This window comes from Cyanistes caeruleus, chromosome 1 (assembly GCF_971803275.1).
Source record: "Cyanistes caeruleus chromosome 1, bCyaCae1.hap1.1, whole genome shotgun sequence".
Classification (NCBI taxonomy): domain Eukaryota; kingdom Metazoa; phylum Chordata; class Aves; order Passeriformes; family Paridae; genus Cyanistes; species Cyanistes caeruleus.
The window spans coordinates 108,324,235-108,340,893 of NC_141701.1; the positions used below are offsets into that span (position 1 = coordinate 108,324,235).

The 16,659-nt window shown below is 42.3% G+C and overlaps 2 protein-coding genes across 13 annotated transcripts in view; one reads left to right on the plus strand and one right to left on the minus strand.

The window, feature by feature from the left end:
* Positions 1–3,030: 3,030 nt before the first annotated feature.
* On the plus strand, positions 3,031–7,639 carry LOC111923574 (prolactin-releasing peptide). The gene is made up of 3 exons (XM_023919377.2): positions 3,031–3,074; positions 5,747–5,915; positions 7,043–7,639. The coding sequence occupies exons 2-3, from the start codon at positions 5,768–5,770 to the stop codon at positions 7,219–7,221; spliced, it is 327 nt and encodes a 108-aa protein (XP_023775145.2). The 5' UTR covers positions 3,031–3,074; positions 5,747–5,767; the 3' UTR covers positions 7,222–7,639.
* A 1,319-nt stretch (positions 7,640–8,958) lies between these two features.
* The window catches only part of MYRIP (myosin VIIA and Rab interacting protein), a 311,648-nt gene continuing 303,947 nt past the window's right edge, over positions 8,959–16,659 (minus strand). For 8 of the 12 annotated variants that reach the window (XM_086848804.1, XM_086848831.1, XM_086848813.1 and 5 more), the window contains 5 exons: positions 15,252–15,413; positions 13,501–13,605; positions 13,345–13,405; positions 12,446–12,564; positions 8,959–11,737 (listed from right to left, as the gene is read on the minus strand). In XM_086848804.1, coding sequence (XP_086704930.1) covers positions 11,705–11,737; positions 12,446–12,564; positions 13,345–13,405; positions 13,501–13,605; positions 15,252–15,413 — 480 coding nt within the window. In that variant the 3' untranslated portion in view covers positions 8,959–11,704. The remainder of the gene's footprint in view (positions 11,738–12,445; positions 12,565–13,344; positions 13,406–13,500; positions 13,606–15,251; positions 15,414–16,659) is intronic. The other 4 variants (XM_086848835.1, XM_086848837.1, XM_086848833.1 and 1 more) reach the window with 1 other exon arrangement.

Below are 16,659 nucleotides of genomic sequence, written 5' to 3' on the forward strand. Positions count from 1 at the left end.
TCCTCTGAGAGCTCTTTCCTAGCTCCTCCCAAGTCTGAGTGGCTTTCACATTGCTGTGCTGCATGAGCTGACATTGCTTTTCTCAGCCAAAGCATAAGCCCTGCTATAGATGAGGTAACAAAATAAAATAAAATCACAACTGCCTGAAAAGACCTGAGAAGCCAGAATGGTTTCTGTGAAAGCTTGTAGGTACTGTATATGGTACTGTGGTGATTCAGTTGTGGTCTGGTGGATAGAAATGATGATGCCCAGCGAATGAGAATGGAGTAAAATTTACTTTGCTAAGAGAAATGCCTGCTGAGGCTCATTTAAACAGACTGTCACATAATTTATTACTCTTCATTGCTGAGAACATTTTACACCAGCCTTTCATGAAGTCAGAATGATTGAAAGCGAAAATAAAAATACCTGAATGAAAGAGAGAATGAAAGCTCTTGAAACTGGCAAGTAGTGTGTCCAGAATGGATGCACAGCTGTGATCCTTCTTGTAGCAGAGAAAGAGCTTTGAAGTCCTTGGCACACAATTTTGTGGATGCTCAGAATTTATATGGGTTCAGGAAGCAACAGTGGAAGAGAAGAAACCTGTCAGGGGCTACCTACCACAAAGAAACATTTGGTTTGGGAAGTCTCTGGATCACGTGGCTTGAGGGTCTATGAGAAGAGTATAGTGGGGAATGTGAAAATATGCTACCCTGTTTTTAGACGTTTCCATGAATGTCCTTTGTTGTCCACTGTCAAAATCAAGATACGGCACTAGATCAACTTTGGGCCAGAATGAAGACAAATGATCATATTAGAGCATTTGAAATGCTGGCTCTCCTAATAATGATTTTTTTTGTGAGTGGCTGGGGTTTCTTTTTATTTTATTCTTGTATGGCATATTATTTTGCAAGCAGCCTTTACCAATAAGGAAGCATTCTTAACATGAAGACATTGCATAATTTTGTTTTACGTGGTAACTTCCGTGTAGCTGACAATCGGTGAAAATGATCTGTGCTATGGAAAGGCTCACGCTGGAGTGTCAGCGGGACTAGAAAAAGTAAATGGGATGAAAAAATCTTTTGCTTCTATTTTAAGGTGACAGGATCACTAACAAAACAACAAAGCAAGAAAGGGTCCTGTATATCCTGGAGAAAAGAAACCTTTACTCCAGCAATTGCCCACTAGAGATCATGAAAGGATACTCGCATTTTCTGATCAAAATGAATGTGAAAAACAGTAAGGGAAAAGATCTACAATGAGAAGCCATGAAGACTTTTACTTACTAAGAAGATACCCTCTGCACACATGCACACAAAATTAGCATGGCAGAAGCACAGCCACTGCCTGGTTCTTGGATGCTGATTGATTTTTAGGTAGGGAGTGTTTCCAAGGTTCAAAGGGAACACGCTAAAAGGAGGTTTCTGAGAAAAGCATGTATATCTATTATTGATTGTGATAGCTGTAGGAAGACCTTTTGTGCTACCATGGACTTGAAGTGCTCTTCATATTTTGAAGTTGTGATTCTGAACAGTCTGAGTAAACTCTTGAAAACTTGGATGAGGAGGACACTTTTAGCTGCTTTTGGGCAGAAATTGGAGAACGGAGAGGTATTTCTCAGGCTTCTTTACAATTTTCATTTATACATGTACCCATAAAGCGAACTATTATACAGAAATGAAAAATCCCTGCAATTAGTGACCATACTGTCCCAGCAGTACTTGATGCTTGGATGGTGAGTAAGGGCAGGGCCAGGCAACATTTCACCATGCTTCCTCATAGAAGTGCCTTAAAAATTGCCCATAGCAAATAAAATAATTTAATTTCTTTTGAGAGGTGCCTACAGTGAAATAGCATTATTTGTGCTTTGAGGTTTTCCCAGCTTGAAGTGCCTTTATAGAAAAACCGAACATATTTGCTATTGAACTTCACTTTCATCCTAGTAGGACTGCAGCATTTCCTATGCAGTCTCAGTTTACAGATGGGGTCAGGCCTTAGAGCCCCCTTTCAAAGCACAGCTTTAAAATTATTCCTTTGGGTACCTCACCAGGAGTGGAGCATGAGCGTGGGTCTGTGAAGAGAGGGCCTGTTCCTCCCGGTCAGAGCAGTAACACTTCACATCTCCGCCTCTCTGCAGCATGGTGCCCAAGGAGTGAAGCACTTGCCATTTCAGCTGCTCTCCCCCACAAACCTCCAGAGTAAACAAGGTCTTAGGTTCCAGAGCAGCAAGATCCCCTAGCAGCAAGGTGACACATTAGTCAAGAGACAGAGTTAAAAATAGCCACTCAGAAGAGACACCTATTGTGGAAATACAATATTATTTGAGATGTTGGCCTCATGCACATGAAATTTTCTCTGCCACAAAACTGGTAAGGGCCCTCTTAAGCACTGAATCACTACTTACCAGCTATTTGTGTGCTGTGTTGCAGTGTGACTTAAAACTTACGAACGGGTGGGTTGATCTCAGCTGTGGGCTGGGGCTGCATGAAACAAAAGCTGCCATCAAGATCCTAGGACAACAGCAAGGGGAGCAAGGGCTGGGAAAGGAGTGTTTGGACTGACTGTTCCAGCTTGCTGGCTCTGATAGCTGCCCACTGTCCAGCTGTTCTTTCTCCCCACAACTCGTCCTCAGCTATGAGAGCTGCCCTCTGCAGACATGCTCTTCAGATAGAGCATCGGCTCAGCAGCACAGAGAGCTTGGCTCTCCTTTGCAGAAGGTGTAGCTGCTCCCGTCTGTTTGTGCCCTCCCCCACCCATGGGGACATGGCAGCAGCCCCCTTCCCTCTTCCTGGCGGGCCTGGGGGCCTCAGTCATGTGTCCTGCCATGCCCCCCTAAAATCCCCTGGCGCCGCCCTCAACTCCTGCTCCCTGCCCTGATCAATGGCTTTCTAATAGAGCCTCCGTTCTCCTACCCCTCCTTTTGTAAATTTAAATCCTGCTCACCAGTACTGCTGACGTCCTGCAGGCCCACCTCTTGACTCCCCCTCCCTGCTTCAAGTCCACTTCCCTCCAGTATAAAAGGCACATGCCCCCATCAGCTGCCCTGCTTCTGCTTGGAGCAGCAACTACCAGAGAAGCAGCTTTGGTGCACACAGGTGAGTGCCTTCCCCTGTCTGCTTCAGCGCTTGTCCAGGCTCGCTCTTGCTGAATTTCCTTTTTTTCTTTTTAGGTTTTAGCTTACCACGGTCAGCATACACACCTGTGCCCTGTGCTCAGTAAGTTTTGGCCAGTTTTTGTTAGCGAAGCAGCCCGTGCCGAGGCAGGGAGGCGGTCCCCGCGGGCAGCGCTGTGCCCTGCAGGGAGAGCCGGGCAGGACGCGGCAGCGCAGCCCTGAAACCAGCCTGGGTCCAGCTCACCAGGGGTCTGAGCCCTCGGGGGTGCTTCCAGCGCTGCTTTAGAACAGGGTGTACACAGCCGCTGATCTCAAGAAAGATGCTGGTTTAGACTGTAAAGACTTAATAGCACCTTGTCTTCCGAGGACTACCGTGGTAGGGGTACATCTGATGGGTCTGCAGTAGAGCTTGAGTTTGGTACGATAAGAGCCCCTGTGTGCCCAGAGGGAGAGCCAGGCTGGTCTCCGACTCCTTGTGAAACAGACCCGTGGCAAGCTGTGATACTGCTGCTACACTGTAACTTTGTTTGTGGCTTTAATTTTCCTCTCTCATGCCAGTGAAAGTTGCCAAACCTCTGTCGCAGATGTTGCTCAGCCAAAATTTAAAAGCTCTGCTTGGACACCAAGCAGAAGTGGCAAATTTATCAAATGACTGTGGCACTGAATTTTGCTGAGCTCCAGGAACAAAATTTTTCCTGAAACTTTTAATTGTGTCAAGTTTTGTTGCAACTAGTCAGTTTAAATTTTTTTGTGATTATTTAGTAGTTTAAAATGTTAGTACACAGCTTGATTGTGTGAGGTCTTGTTATTTTTCAATTTTTCTTTTGGAAGAAAGCTGCAGGTCTGGACCTGAAGAGATCACAGACCTGCTCAGGGCCAAGTCTGTGGCAGTACCTCTGTCTCTGTTTCTTCTCATAGAAACAGTGGTGCGATAATTAGGTATGGGAAAAATTAGGGAGGATTAGAGATGCTGAGCACCCTGATTATTTAGGGTGGTATGTTACTTACTGAGGAGCAGTGGGAATGATGTGCTTCACAGAAACCCTAGCCAGGATAAGGGTATGAACAAAAAGTTCAATACGTATCAGTGCTGTAGGAATTGGCTGCAGTGGCACAGGACCAGCTGGTGGGGACTGAAAAACAGAAGTTCTTAGGAAGTTCTTAGGAAAAGTGTGTGCTAAAAGCTTTTCCCTTTATTTTTGTCTTGAGTCCAAGGCAAGCTCTTCTTTCTGTAACTTAGTGCCCAATAAAAAAAAACAAAACAAGACACAAAACCAGGGAGCAAGTAACCTGGAAAACCTGTCAGCAGCCCTGTAAACACATCACAGAGATGCCTCAAAACACCTTTTTGTCTCACTGAACCTAAAGTTTTAGTAAAAATGGAGCAACAGGAGAGGTGCCCCAGCTGAAACTGAAGGCAGAATTGACCCTATGTCAGTGAATTCTAGATGATGAGATAATTTAGTCTTGATTGTCATGAGATATTCAAGTTAGAAAAAGCTAATTTACAGTTCTGAAATCATGACTTAAAATCACTTTCCTCTAAACTGCCTGGTAAGAAACTATCAATGTGGGAAAAAGCCCTTGAAAAACCTTCACTGAGTACTAGGGGTGAAGAAGCTTTTGACTGCATTTTAGTGAAAGACACAGCCAACTTCTTCATGTGTTTTTGCTGTGTTGCCTGTTTGGTGTGTTTGGGAGTATCTTGCATCAAAGATTTTCATTCCTGCTCTGCCTATACTGAAAGCAGGCTAAGATTTTGGCAGCAACAGGGGAAAAATTCCACCTATATACAAAGAGAAGCCGCTGTATAGGCACAGCTGAGAGGTTTTCCTACAGCCTCTGTGCCTGTATATCTATATCACTTACATGATGCTTAAGCAAATAGGCTCCTGCCCTATAGGCAGAGGTTCCAGGATGTCAAATGTAGAGGCAGACCTTTCATGTCCTTGCATGGACAACAGACTGTCCAGCTGGGAGAGCTGCTGTGAGGAAGCTTGTACAGAATTGTGAAATAGAGACAGTGATAACCAGAACCTGGCTCCCTCCCCTTCCTGGATGCAATTTTCCCAGCTCAGCACCTTCTGTTCTCCCCAGCCCATCCTTTGGAAGCTGGGAGGGATTTCTCTTTCTGTTGCATCTGGGTGCACTTACAGGACTGGGACATCTACCAGTGGAAACCATAACTAGAAAATGTAATTTTGCATGCTAGCAAAAAAAAGCATTGCCATTCATACTGAAATGCATTTAGTAGTAAAAAGAGTGTGTAAAACACAAGTGTTAGACACACTTCACAAGCAAGGAAAAGATGCTGGTGGTAGTGGCTAAAATACACTTTGGTGGCCAATGCCCATGGTCATACAGAGAGCCATACAGAGCCAGAAGTGAGCTCAGGGTCAGGACTCGAGTGTCCTGTGAAAGCTTTCCCTGCTGGAGAGAAAAACTCTCTAGTTTTTACCTCAATAGATGGCCCACTTCATAGCCTTTGCCTTTGAACAAAAATGCCCAGGACATCCCAAGCATGAGTGTTCCGCAGAACTTAAGAGTCATGAAATGGCTCTAATGGATGGGAACATACTGTTAAAATTGACACGTTCCTTCACCTTGAGAGTTTTAACTCATATGTGTTCCCCGTGTTCATTCTTCTCCTTACAGCCTTCCCACCACTGCTCCATCATGTGGCATCCAATCTCCTGGACACCACGTGCCCAGTGGTCACCAAACCACTTAAAGCTAGTCACTGTCTATGTCCTGATGCTCTTGGTGTCACTCAGCTTTGCTTCGGGACAGAGCAGGCCATTTAAACATCAGATAGACAACAGAAGTAAGTATGAGTCTCACCTGACACGGTGACCCCACAGTCTCTGCTGCACTGAGGGATCAGGGCTGGGCTGTCAGGCAAAGTTCAACAGCAAAGCACGCAGGTGTTTCTGTGGTGTCACCTTGGTGTGAGGCCCAGGGCTTCCATTTGCATTTGTTAGTGCATATACGGAACCTCACGTCTTTCTCACAGCCCTTAATTAGCCAAGGCAAATACCATTATTTTTGATAGATATCAGAAAACACACAAATGTGCAAAGGACTGACAAGAAAATGTAAAGTGGTATACATCAAATATTTCAGCACCAAATTTTCAGCTGTGGTCTGTAGACCTACAAAACTACTTCTATATAATAAAAAGAAAGTAATGGCCTAGAAGCTTAAGTTCACTTTATAGACATCTTCAGTTCTGTGTGGTACTGTGAGTTCTCTGAAAGTCCAAATACAAGTGGTTGAAGTATCTCCATTCAGAGATGCTGGGAAGAACTGAGAGTATCCAGGTCAGGGATGATACTGTGTATCTGAAGTTTAAACTAGCACACAATCCAAAAGATCTTTGAGAAAATCACCAAGAAATATCATCTTCCCCCATGGAGCATAGGCTGATAATGGTAAAGAGAGGGGTTGTGGAGAGTAAGATGTGTGGACTCAGTGCCACACCTCTCCCCATTAAAGAGGACAGAGATGTTTGGAACCTCAAGTTTTAGGTACACAGGTGAAAGTTTATTGGGTTTTGTGTAGTAGGAAGGCTGTTAAACATTGTGCTGAAAGTCTTAAAAGATGTATTTATGGAGAAATTTAAAGGAAGGAACCCCTTCTGCAATCCAGTGGATTTGTTAGCCTGGTACCTACTGCAGAAAATTTGGATGGACCCTTTGGCTCATGTTAGAAATGCAGGTTGCAGCCCAGATGGACGAAAATTAATTTTGCAACTGAATTCTCTTCCTTTGGGCTCTACATATGGAAAGTAACCCTCAAAGGCACCAGTAAGCTGTGTGTCTGGCTGTGGCCTTCCCCTTCTTTTTTTTTTTTTTCTGGGTTCCAAGTAAGCTGTCTTACATTCTCAAGATATTCAGGAAACACTGCCTCCAAGTGCAGTGGTCCATCTTCACTGAATGTTTTGAATTCCAGGTCCTGAGATTGACCCTTTTTGGTACGTAGGCCGTGGTGTTCGCCCCATCGGTCGCTTTGGGAAGAGACAGCTGAGAAGCAGCCGTGGCAGCCTGAGGCCTGTGAACAAACACCTGGATTTCATCTTGAATACTTTGTGGGAGCAAAAATCATTGGACACAGAGGACAGTGACTGGTGATCTCTATTGCCCAGGGTGGCAACCCAACCTCTGTTCTTTGAATTGTGCCCTCCCCTGCAACTCAGACCTACAGTTCTGCTTTTGCCTAGCAATCTCACGCTGCTCTTCTTTCTGCTCCTTGTGCAAGTACCTTCAAAAAGAAACATGTTTAGGGTGCCAGTAAAAGACAATGCATGGACACCAGCACTGAGTGGCACCACTGGTTATAAAAATGTTTCTTCACTGTGCATCCCCATCAATCTCCTGATCCTGTTCACTGCTAGGATCACTGTTAAGTTTATCCAAAGCCCACACAGCTTTTGGGCTGGAATTGAAACTCTGCAGTGTTAAATGTATCATAAAACCTTCATGTCCGATTTCAAAGTCAATGGCTGTTGATATGTAAAAATAAAAAGCAATGGTTGGAAGAAAGAAAAAAGGCTCTTACCAATTTTTAATGTACCTGCATTAATGGCATGAAAGGCTGGTTCTTTGTGTGTAGCTTTTATAAAGATTGCTAACATCCACTCTTAAGAATGTCTCCCTGAAGTACCCACTGGACCTTCATAATTCTTCTTACACAGATGGAGAGATATATTAATGAACAAAGAGGCACTCCTATTGAAGATAAGTATTTTCTCCCTGCTGAAGGAAAAAAAAAATGGCTAATTGAACTCTTTGGAGTAGTTTTGTGCCTACTGCATATAACCATGCACCATAATCCAAAAGGAGCAAGGGCCTGAATGAGCTGATTCCCTTTAAAACAATGTCATTATTTCCAAGTACATTGTCTGAGCAAGTTAGAGTCACTCTTTGAGGATCACAAGCCATGTACTATCTACTCCATTAGTCCAAATCAATAAGCCTGGAGATGCAGCTCAATACCCCTATTTACTCATGTTAATATAACTTTGTTACATTACTTCTATAAAAAGTGTTACTTACAATGTGTTTCATCTTGATTAATAACTATTAGCAGGAATAATACAGTTTAATCTATGGCTTATATCCAAAAAAGATAGTTTACAATTTAGGTAATAACTGATGGTTAAATCCAGGCCATGAATGGACTTCCACTTCTAGTTGTGCTTTGTGAGAATTATTACTAAAATTGAATAATAATGGTTGAATTAACCATTGCAGACATTTTAACCCTTCTTTCTCTTTTTGCAAATGGCCTGTCAGCAAGGGATGGGTATTTATTATAATAAGGTAATAATAAATGACTTCCATTTATAATGAAACAAAGCTGCTGACCCAAAGTGTTACTTAAAGCACATTAATTTTACTGAATGCTTTCATGGTGGAGAAGATATGCTGATAAATATTTTGATCTGCATTCATTGCAAGGAACTTTGTAAGTGCAAAACCAAGATTATTGGCAGGGTTCTTGCTCAGTTTTTGTAGCAATCTCAGAGACAGATCAAAAAATTCCACCTGAGAAGCTATGCTTGAGTATTTCAGCCAACAGACTTGATGGTTTGGAGAAGACTCACCAGCAAATGTTCCTAACAGGATTCCTCCCACCCCAGCCATAGAGTAGGAGGAGGAGGAGGAGGAGGAGGAGGAGGAGGAAGTGTGAATCGAGCGTGTGCCTTTGCTCTTAGCAAACCCTGGCATCCCTGTGGAGACGCCCATGTCCCGGGTGTGACGGTGTGGCTGTGGGTTCTGCATGCTTCCAGGCCAAAGTGCACATAAATCCAAACAACAGAGAAGAACTTTTTGGTTTTCTTTATGAATCAAGTCATTGAAAAGGCATTCTTTTCATAAATCGCTTTTACTCTTTTATAATTTCTCTTGACAATAATTCTTGGTGAGTATGCAGATAACAACAACAAGGCAAGCTTAATATTCACTCAGACTTAATCAAATAGGTCATATAGTCTTCATTTTACCCATTAAAATATTTTCATTTATAAAAATTAATCTAAATATAAATATTAACACTAAAGATTGAAATCACTTGATGACAAAATAATTCTTTGTGTGCTATAACATATGCTTTTATGATTTTTTTAAAACAGTAAATTATATCTTTGCACGTATTTGGCACGATAAACATTTGTAAAAATTCAAATGCCTTAGAGCATGTGGGATTTTTTTTAAAGGTTGTTTTTTTGTTTTTTGTTTTTTTTTTTGCAATGCCTACACAGTACACATTTGTCTGTCAAAGAAGACTGAATATTTTAACATTGTAACACGGTAATAGTTGCTTTTCATGCCTCTTAAGGAAAACAACCTACTCCAAACTTTGTTGGCTTGTTTAAATCACACTAACAGAACAAAAGCCAAAGAGTTATTCTATTAAAATTAGTCATTTCTGTATTGATATTACATACACAATATTAATTATTATTTATTAGACGAATATGCAGACCAACCACCATTAATGACATTTCATAACACGCATACCTGCATAAACCAGAACCTGGGAATGTATTGTATACATACACAAGAACAGTGAATGGAGGATGAGATTGAATAACAAAAAAATTACTAGGCATCCTACTCTGTTTAATCTCCTTTACTGGATTGCATATATAAATAAAATCTATTTGTTTTATATATATATTTATATATTAAACAGAGTGGGCCAAATTCTTCTCTCACATCTGTGCAAACCAATTTCAGAGAACTAGTATTGTGTGAGAGTAAAAGAAGGCCTAATTTTACCCAGAACAAACACATTGGGTCAGATCTTGGGCAGATGGAAATTCCCTGAAGGGATGGAATGACACTTACGTATTTTAAGTGGGAAGGTGGATGTATTTATTCCAAGGTTCCTCACATGCAGCTGGACATCAGAGTACTGACAAGCTAGATGTCAAATGTGGATGGCAGATTTGCAACTGGCACTGTTTTTCCAATCAACCCATCCAGCCATTCCTTGTCTTCCCCACTCACTCCCCTATACCCAACCTAGTCAGGAAATTTTCCCAGTTTTGCTTCTATTTTCCCAACTACAGACATTGCACAGCTTGGTGTCCCAGGGAACTGCTTCCCTGCTGCATGGCAGGTAACAGGTGGCACTCTGCTAGTGGGTGTTCACTGGGAGCCCAGAGAACAAAAGAGCTCTCCTCCTTCCTGGTACCCACAGCTCTTGGGAGAGCTCACCACTCCTTAATGCTGAGGGAAACTTGCCAGCTCATGCCTTCCCTCTTAGCACGTTTCACATCAACTCTATCTGCACTTGGGTACCTGCTCTGCAACTGGTGTGGAAGGTAAGGGATTCACTGGCTCATCACCTCCTCCGACTACCTTCTTTGTATTCTTCAGAGCAAAAAAATAATCACAAATTGGCAATGTTCTCCTGCAAAAAGGCAAGAAGGATTGTAAGCAGCATCCTCCTTCCTGGGCATCTGCCAAAGGGCCTTCCAGTTTGACTCACCTGTTAAGGGTCTCAAGAAATGAAAGAAGGAATATCACAATTCACAATCCAATTCAGAGCAGTCCAGTAGTAGTGGGGTGCATGTGGCACCAGTAACAGGCCTCAGCTACTCTCTGGTGGCTCCAGACTAGTATAGGAACTGATGTCTGGGCTACATTTGCCTCCTCAGAAACACCAGTGAATATCTGTAAGGAATCTCTTGCAAGCTGCAGCCACCCCACAACCACTAGTCAGTCAGCAGAGAGCTCAACCCCAACTCTTTAACAACCTTTTTCCAATCTTAAAGGTTTGGACAGAATTTATTCTGAACTACAGCATGGTTGGCCACTATCAAGTGGACAATGCTGCCAAGAACAAGACATATGGAGGTGTTGGTGTCTCTAACAGTGTTCAGGTGTTCCCAGACACTGGGATCATAACTCAGCAGATACCTGGTCCACATGTGTGGCCACCAGTTCCTGGTTCAGCATGACACCCCTGCTGCCTAGAGCACTATCCCTAGCTCTGGAGCTGGAACATTCAACCTGCGAGATGTACTCTCAGAGAACAGAGAAGTCTTCCTCCTCCTACCAATCCTCCCAAGACTTCCACTTACTCACTGGGAGCAGAGCGATGTACACAGATTCTCCTCTCCCTCCACGCAGCTGAAAAGCAGCACACACTGCAAAGAGTTGTTCTTATTGCTCGACAAGACAGATGCCCACATGAATAGTAAGAGGCCAGCAAATATGGATCACAGGTCTGCTTTGGCAGATTAATTGGCCTATAATTATGACTGATTGAGTGTACAAAAACATACTGCAGTTTAAAGACGACATACTTAATACAATCGATAGGGAGAAAAAGTGCATCTTAAAATGTGGAGCCTTGCTTTTGAAACATAGCATCCTGTCTAGAGTCCTCTGAGAACTTTAAGGCAGAGTTTCCTGTAGCAGACCACAATGCTGAAGACTTGGACAGCTTTCTCAGTGAGGTATCCAAATGAAGCCCTATAACTGAGGCTCTGTGGGTTCTTGAGGGTCCATTTTCAGCTGGACATACACAATGGCTGTTAAGAAAAGGCACTCTAGTGGACAGCCTTAGGCAGTGTGTTATTGGCAGTAGGGAAGTGTAAGTTTAGTACATCACAGCAGATCCTACAGCAGGTTCCTAGAACAGAGAGGGACAGGAAAGAAAGAAACATGAGTGAAGGACTAAACAAACCTGCTGAAGAACACAGCTGGGTCCTTTCCCTTCTCACCTCCCCACGTATGCATGTTCATACATACGTTAAATGTATATATACATATGTTCAGCTGTGGCAGACTGCGTTGGGACAGTCAGCTTTTTCCCTTATCCTTCTATGGCTGCTGTAGAAGAAATGACTGACAACTGTCCTGGGTGTCTTGAGTGAAGCCTCTTTGTTCAAACCCTGCAGACCCAATGTGTCACCTGTCTGTCCCTTAAATTCCACTTAGATAATCTTTAAACATTTATCAACAATTAGTGAAATTCAAGGTCACTCTCATCTGCCTAATTTACAAAGCACAGCTGGTTCTGTGAGGGTCTGGTTCATAAGTCTGAAATGCAGGGGATGATTAATTTATTTATTCTTTAAAAAATATGGGTAGCAGATTCCTGGAGACCTGGCAGCCAGGCTACATTATCACAGGCTGACTTTCAGGAGCTGCTATTCTTTGGTATATAGTCCAGGACACTGGTCATATTTGTTCAAGAGTTGCCTCAGCAGTCTCTATTATTTTTTCCTCAGACTATCAAAAGAAGATTTCTGAAGATGCTGAAATACAGCTGCCTACACAGATACTGCTATCTCTCTATTTGACTGCTTTTAACAGAGTTTTAAATATTTTTTTTTACCATTAAGTCCTTGGCAGTGCTTTTCCTTTCTTTAGTTCTTTGTGTTAGAGATCCTTGAAGCATGAAGTTTCTGTTAAACGTTCTGACAGTAGTAACTGGAGAACCATCTATTTTTTCACCTGGGAAAAATACAAAAGGGGAGATTTTTCACATAAGAGATTGAAGCAGATATAAAAATACTTCTGAAGAGTCACAGCTTATAGACTGATAAAGCTTTCCCTAAGATGTCTGAGGAAAGCTGGATTTAATTTGAATTAAAAACATCAGGTTGTGGTATTCCAAATAAATTAAAGATTGAGGCCATGTCAATCAGTGGAATTACAAAAGAATAGTGCAGTGAACAAAGCCCTAGAATTTTCAGATAGTGCACTGCAGAGTAAAAGAAAAAGACCCAAAACCAAAAATCCACAAAAAATCATGAAAGAAAAAACACACTTGATTTTATAAAGACATTTCTCAGCCATTCTCTGACATAGCAAGAACATTGCTAAACCATTTCATACAGACTGAAATCAGCAAATATAAACTAAGGAAGCGGTGGGTTGTGGAGGGTAGCAGCCATGCTGCAGCAGCAGCATCACCCCCTCATGCAGGGCAAGTATTCAGCATTCCTCATTTGCTTTTTCCAGCCTTCTGCCTCTGGTCCTGTTTGCTTGTCACTGTTACAACTTTCACAGAAGAGAAAGTGGTGATGCTTTTAAATGTGACAAAGGGGTATTTTACATAATGTGAGTACAAGGAAAATGAGGAGGATGGGACAGTCTATTAGGCTTTCTCTGTTCATTTTGTAACTTAAACTTTTCCCCACCTGGCTGACCTGTGTATTATATTGAATCTTACAAAGAGAGTGTCTCTCTCTCTCTCTCTCTCTCTCATTTACATAACACTTTAGGGTGTACCTTTTATTGGTGGAGCTGGAAGTTTTCTCCTCTGCTGTCTTGATGTGTCTATTGTATGCATCTGTAAACAACATAAATGCATTACTCAACTCCATTATAGAGAAAGAGGCAAGATTTCCCCAATGTATTTTTGAATACTACATAATGTTCTGGCACCTGGTTTGTTTGCTTTTGATCCCGTTTCCTTGTCAGGCGAACACAGGGAGCCACGTTCAAGCCTGCAACAGTGAGAGCTGATATTCTGCTCTCAATATCTGAAATCTTCAAAGAAAATAAAAGAGAGAGACAGACAGATGGGGAGGGGGGAAAAGAAGTTTTAAAATTACTGTGGATGCCACTACTGAAATATAACCCTCCCCCAGTAAAATCCTCTTTAATAAGAAAATATAAACAGATGGCTAACTTCTTCAGCAATTCTGACACTTTTCCTGCATTCTTTAGTCCTGACATTAAAAGGGACTTAATTTGTTAGTAAAGATGGAGTAAAAGAACAATTCAACCTACCTCATGACTCCAAGAAGAAGCATTTTACTCCTTTTGAGGAAAAAAAAGAAAGGAGGAGAAAAAACCTGCATCTGCTATCCCAATTACCTTTAGCTGCATAATCCCAATTTTATTCAAGCAGTGTTTTGAAAAGGCTACATTCAAAGAATGACTTTGTGGGCACACATTTCCTAACTCAAAATTAATTTCATACATGTGCAAAGTACATCCTCTGTCACAAAATCTAAACATTTGATCTTAAATATTTATAGTTCAAATGTATATGCATATTAAATACAAGCATGCATAAATGCAGGCACACACTATATAAAAATACTGAATGGAAAACGAATTGCCAGGGGAAAGTAGTCTGATTTTGAGAGTAGTGGAGACAAATGTTGACAAAAGAGAAAGAAGAGTCAGAGAAGTCAGACATATAACCCAACTCCTGATTCATAATGACATCTGAAGCCACAGTTGGCTTCACTCTGCAGAAGATCTTCCATTGAACTCCTTGCATAGCTTAGGCCTCTCTCTTCCTCTGTTTCACCCCCATTAACAGATTTACCCTAAAATAATGACCAAAGCCAACAAAACACCACTGCCAGTTTGCCAAGTAGTACAGCAATGCCCTTCTGACATTAGAGACATGTCAGGCTCTCAGATATTTGCTCAGTCCTGAATTGAGCATGATTCCACTGAGTAAAATCACCAGGTAATTCCCATTAAACCTTGACACAGTCAGGTCAGGGCATCTTGCTGGGTACAGACTGGGAAGTGAGCTGCAAGCACTGTCAGCCCCTTGAGGTCTGGCAGCATTATCTTGTTCAGCTTTTAGCACCAGATCCCAACATGTTTTGAGCCCTGGATTTTCTGGAGCCTGCTAGAGTGGTGCTAGATCACAATGCACAAGAGCTCTTGCCTTTGGCTGAGATGTGTGCTGCTTAGCACCTAAATCCCATGGCAGGCATACAAGCCCAAGGCTCTGTCCTTGCCTCAGCCTCTGGCTGCCTTTGCTGGTAGAAAGCTGCCAACAGTGGCATCTTTTGAAAAGTGCTTGACAAGTTGCTGATTAGATAAACTGCCTCAGACTGTAGTTGTTGTCTGACTGGGGCCATGCACATGACACAGAGCGCACCATGGGAGCTGCCTGGCAGCAAGGAGCAGTCCAGCACTAGTACTGCAGTAAGAGGCTGCTGCAGTGCCACGTCCAAAACCAAGGTGAGGGAAGAAACAAAGGGAGTATGTCTGTCTGGGCTGACTTACACAGCTCAGTTACGCTCTGCTCTGCTTGTGTGATGCAGTCAGCATCCTTGGGATCATCAGACTTCAGCAATACAAAAGAATATTCAAAGTGTGTTCAGTGAGGTGGGTAAGACAAGGCAGAGTGAAACATGCAGATGGGGAGGAGTTTCTGTCCTCACCTGAAGCTCTGCATGATGAACCTGGGCAGCTGCTGTGGCCACCTGATCCTCCAGATCGGCCAGCTCAGATTCCTCAGTGACACTGTTGATCTTGCGTGCGGCATCTTCCAGGTTGGTCAGCTGCCCCTCCAGTCCATACACCGTGCTGGCTGTCAGGTACACCTGCAGGGCCAAGGTGGGGACAGGGGTCAGTGATTCCTGGTTTGTGGGCACCCAGATTTGAGCAGACTGCATTTTCCATCATACCTGCAAGCTTCCCTGCTTGCTAGCCCACTACAGGGAGATTTACCTGGCAGAGAAAAGTCATGGGGAAATAATCTGAAAAACACATCCACAAAGAGAAGGGATGAATGAGATGGCTGCATTACAGATTTCATAGGTGCTGCAATGGTATTCCAAACCAGATTTGTTCCAGATTGATCAGCAAAGAAAAATGTTGAAAAGTTTGCTCTTTTATTATTGATATTCCATTGCATAACACCCTAAGTCCAAAAAGGGAAGAAGTCAACAGATCATGCCTCATATGTAGCTGTGTTTCTTTAAACCCACTTGATGCCTTCTGGCAGTAAAAACTGCATGAATAACTGTTCAGCAGCAAATAGTTATTAACTTCCTATGGAGTAAATGTACTTATATGTATAACAATTTTCCATCCCATCCTCCTCTCTCCCAAATATACAGCAGGCAAAGCCTTCTCACCTCCTGGGCCTTTGAGTGAATCTGTGGAGGATCAACAGACTTATTTGGGCCACACAAAAGAGAATTACTGATTTTATAATTCAGAGTTCTTCCCTAAAAATTAACAATTCTTACTATTTTGGCCCACCTCTAGTATCTATAACTACAGCTAAAGGTTTCATTTCCCATTCAGTCCCTCAGAACAGTAATTAGTGATACACCGTGTTTTACTGTTTTATTTCACAAACCCCCTAAGATACATGGAGGTCACTGGTTTATAGAAAAGGGTCATTTTCAAGCACTGGCTTTTGACATCTGTGCTTAAAATTGTGCAGAACCACATGAAAATACTGCACTTTCTGCCCATTTACTCCTTAGCCAAGAGACTTGCTTCCATGAGGCTGGTAACAGCACAGCAGAAATTAAATATATAAATATGAAATATTTCTATATTTTCATATAGAAATAAAATATATTCTGATTTTCCCCGTTGCAATATTAGTAAAGACCATGTTGTTACAAACCCAGCATGAATTAAACACAGCTGTGGCTAACTTCAGGGTTCAAGGGGCAAGCAAACAAGATCTGAAGCAGATCCTTGAGTCAATACCTTCATTTCATACATCTTCCACTCCAGTCATTATATCTGCCCACAATTCTTGGATCATTCAGTCCTTTGACATAAGAGGTACTGAAATAATTTATAGCAATGCTGTGACTTTATGGATCA

What these genes read in the sequence shown, in the direction of transcription:
- LOC111923574 (XM_023919377.2), top strand. Translation starts at nt 5,768, where the DNA reads ATGTGGCATCCAATCTCCTGGACACCACGTGCCCAGTGGTCACCAAAC. An exon ending in ACATCAGATAGACAACAGAA is followed by an intron (nt 5,916 to 7,042) that starts GTAAGTATGAGT and finishes TTTGAATTCCAG; the next exon opens with GTCCTGAGATTGACCCTTTT.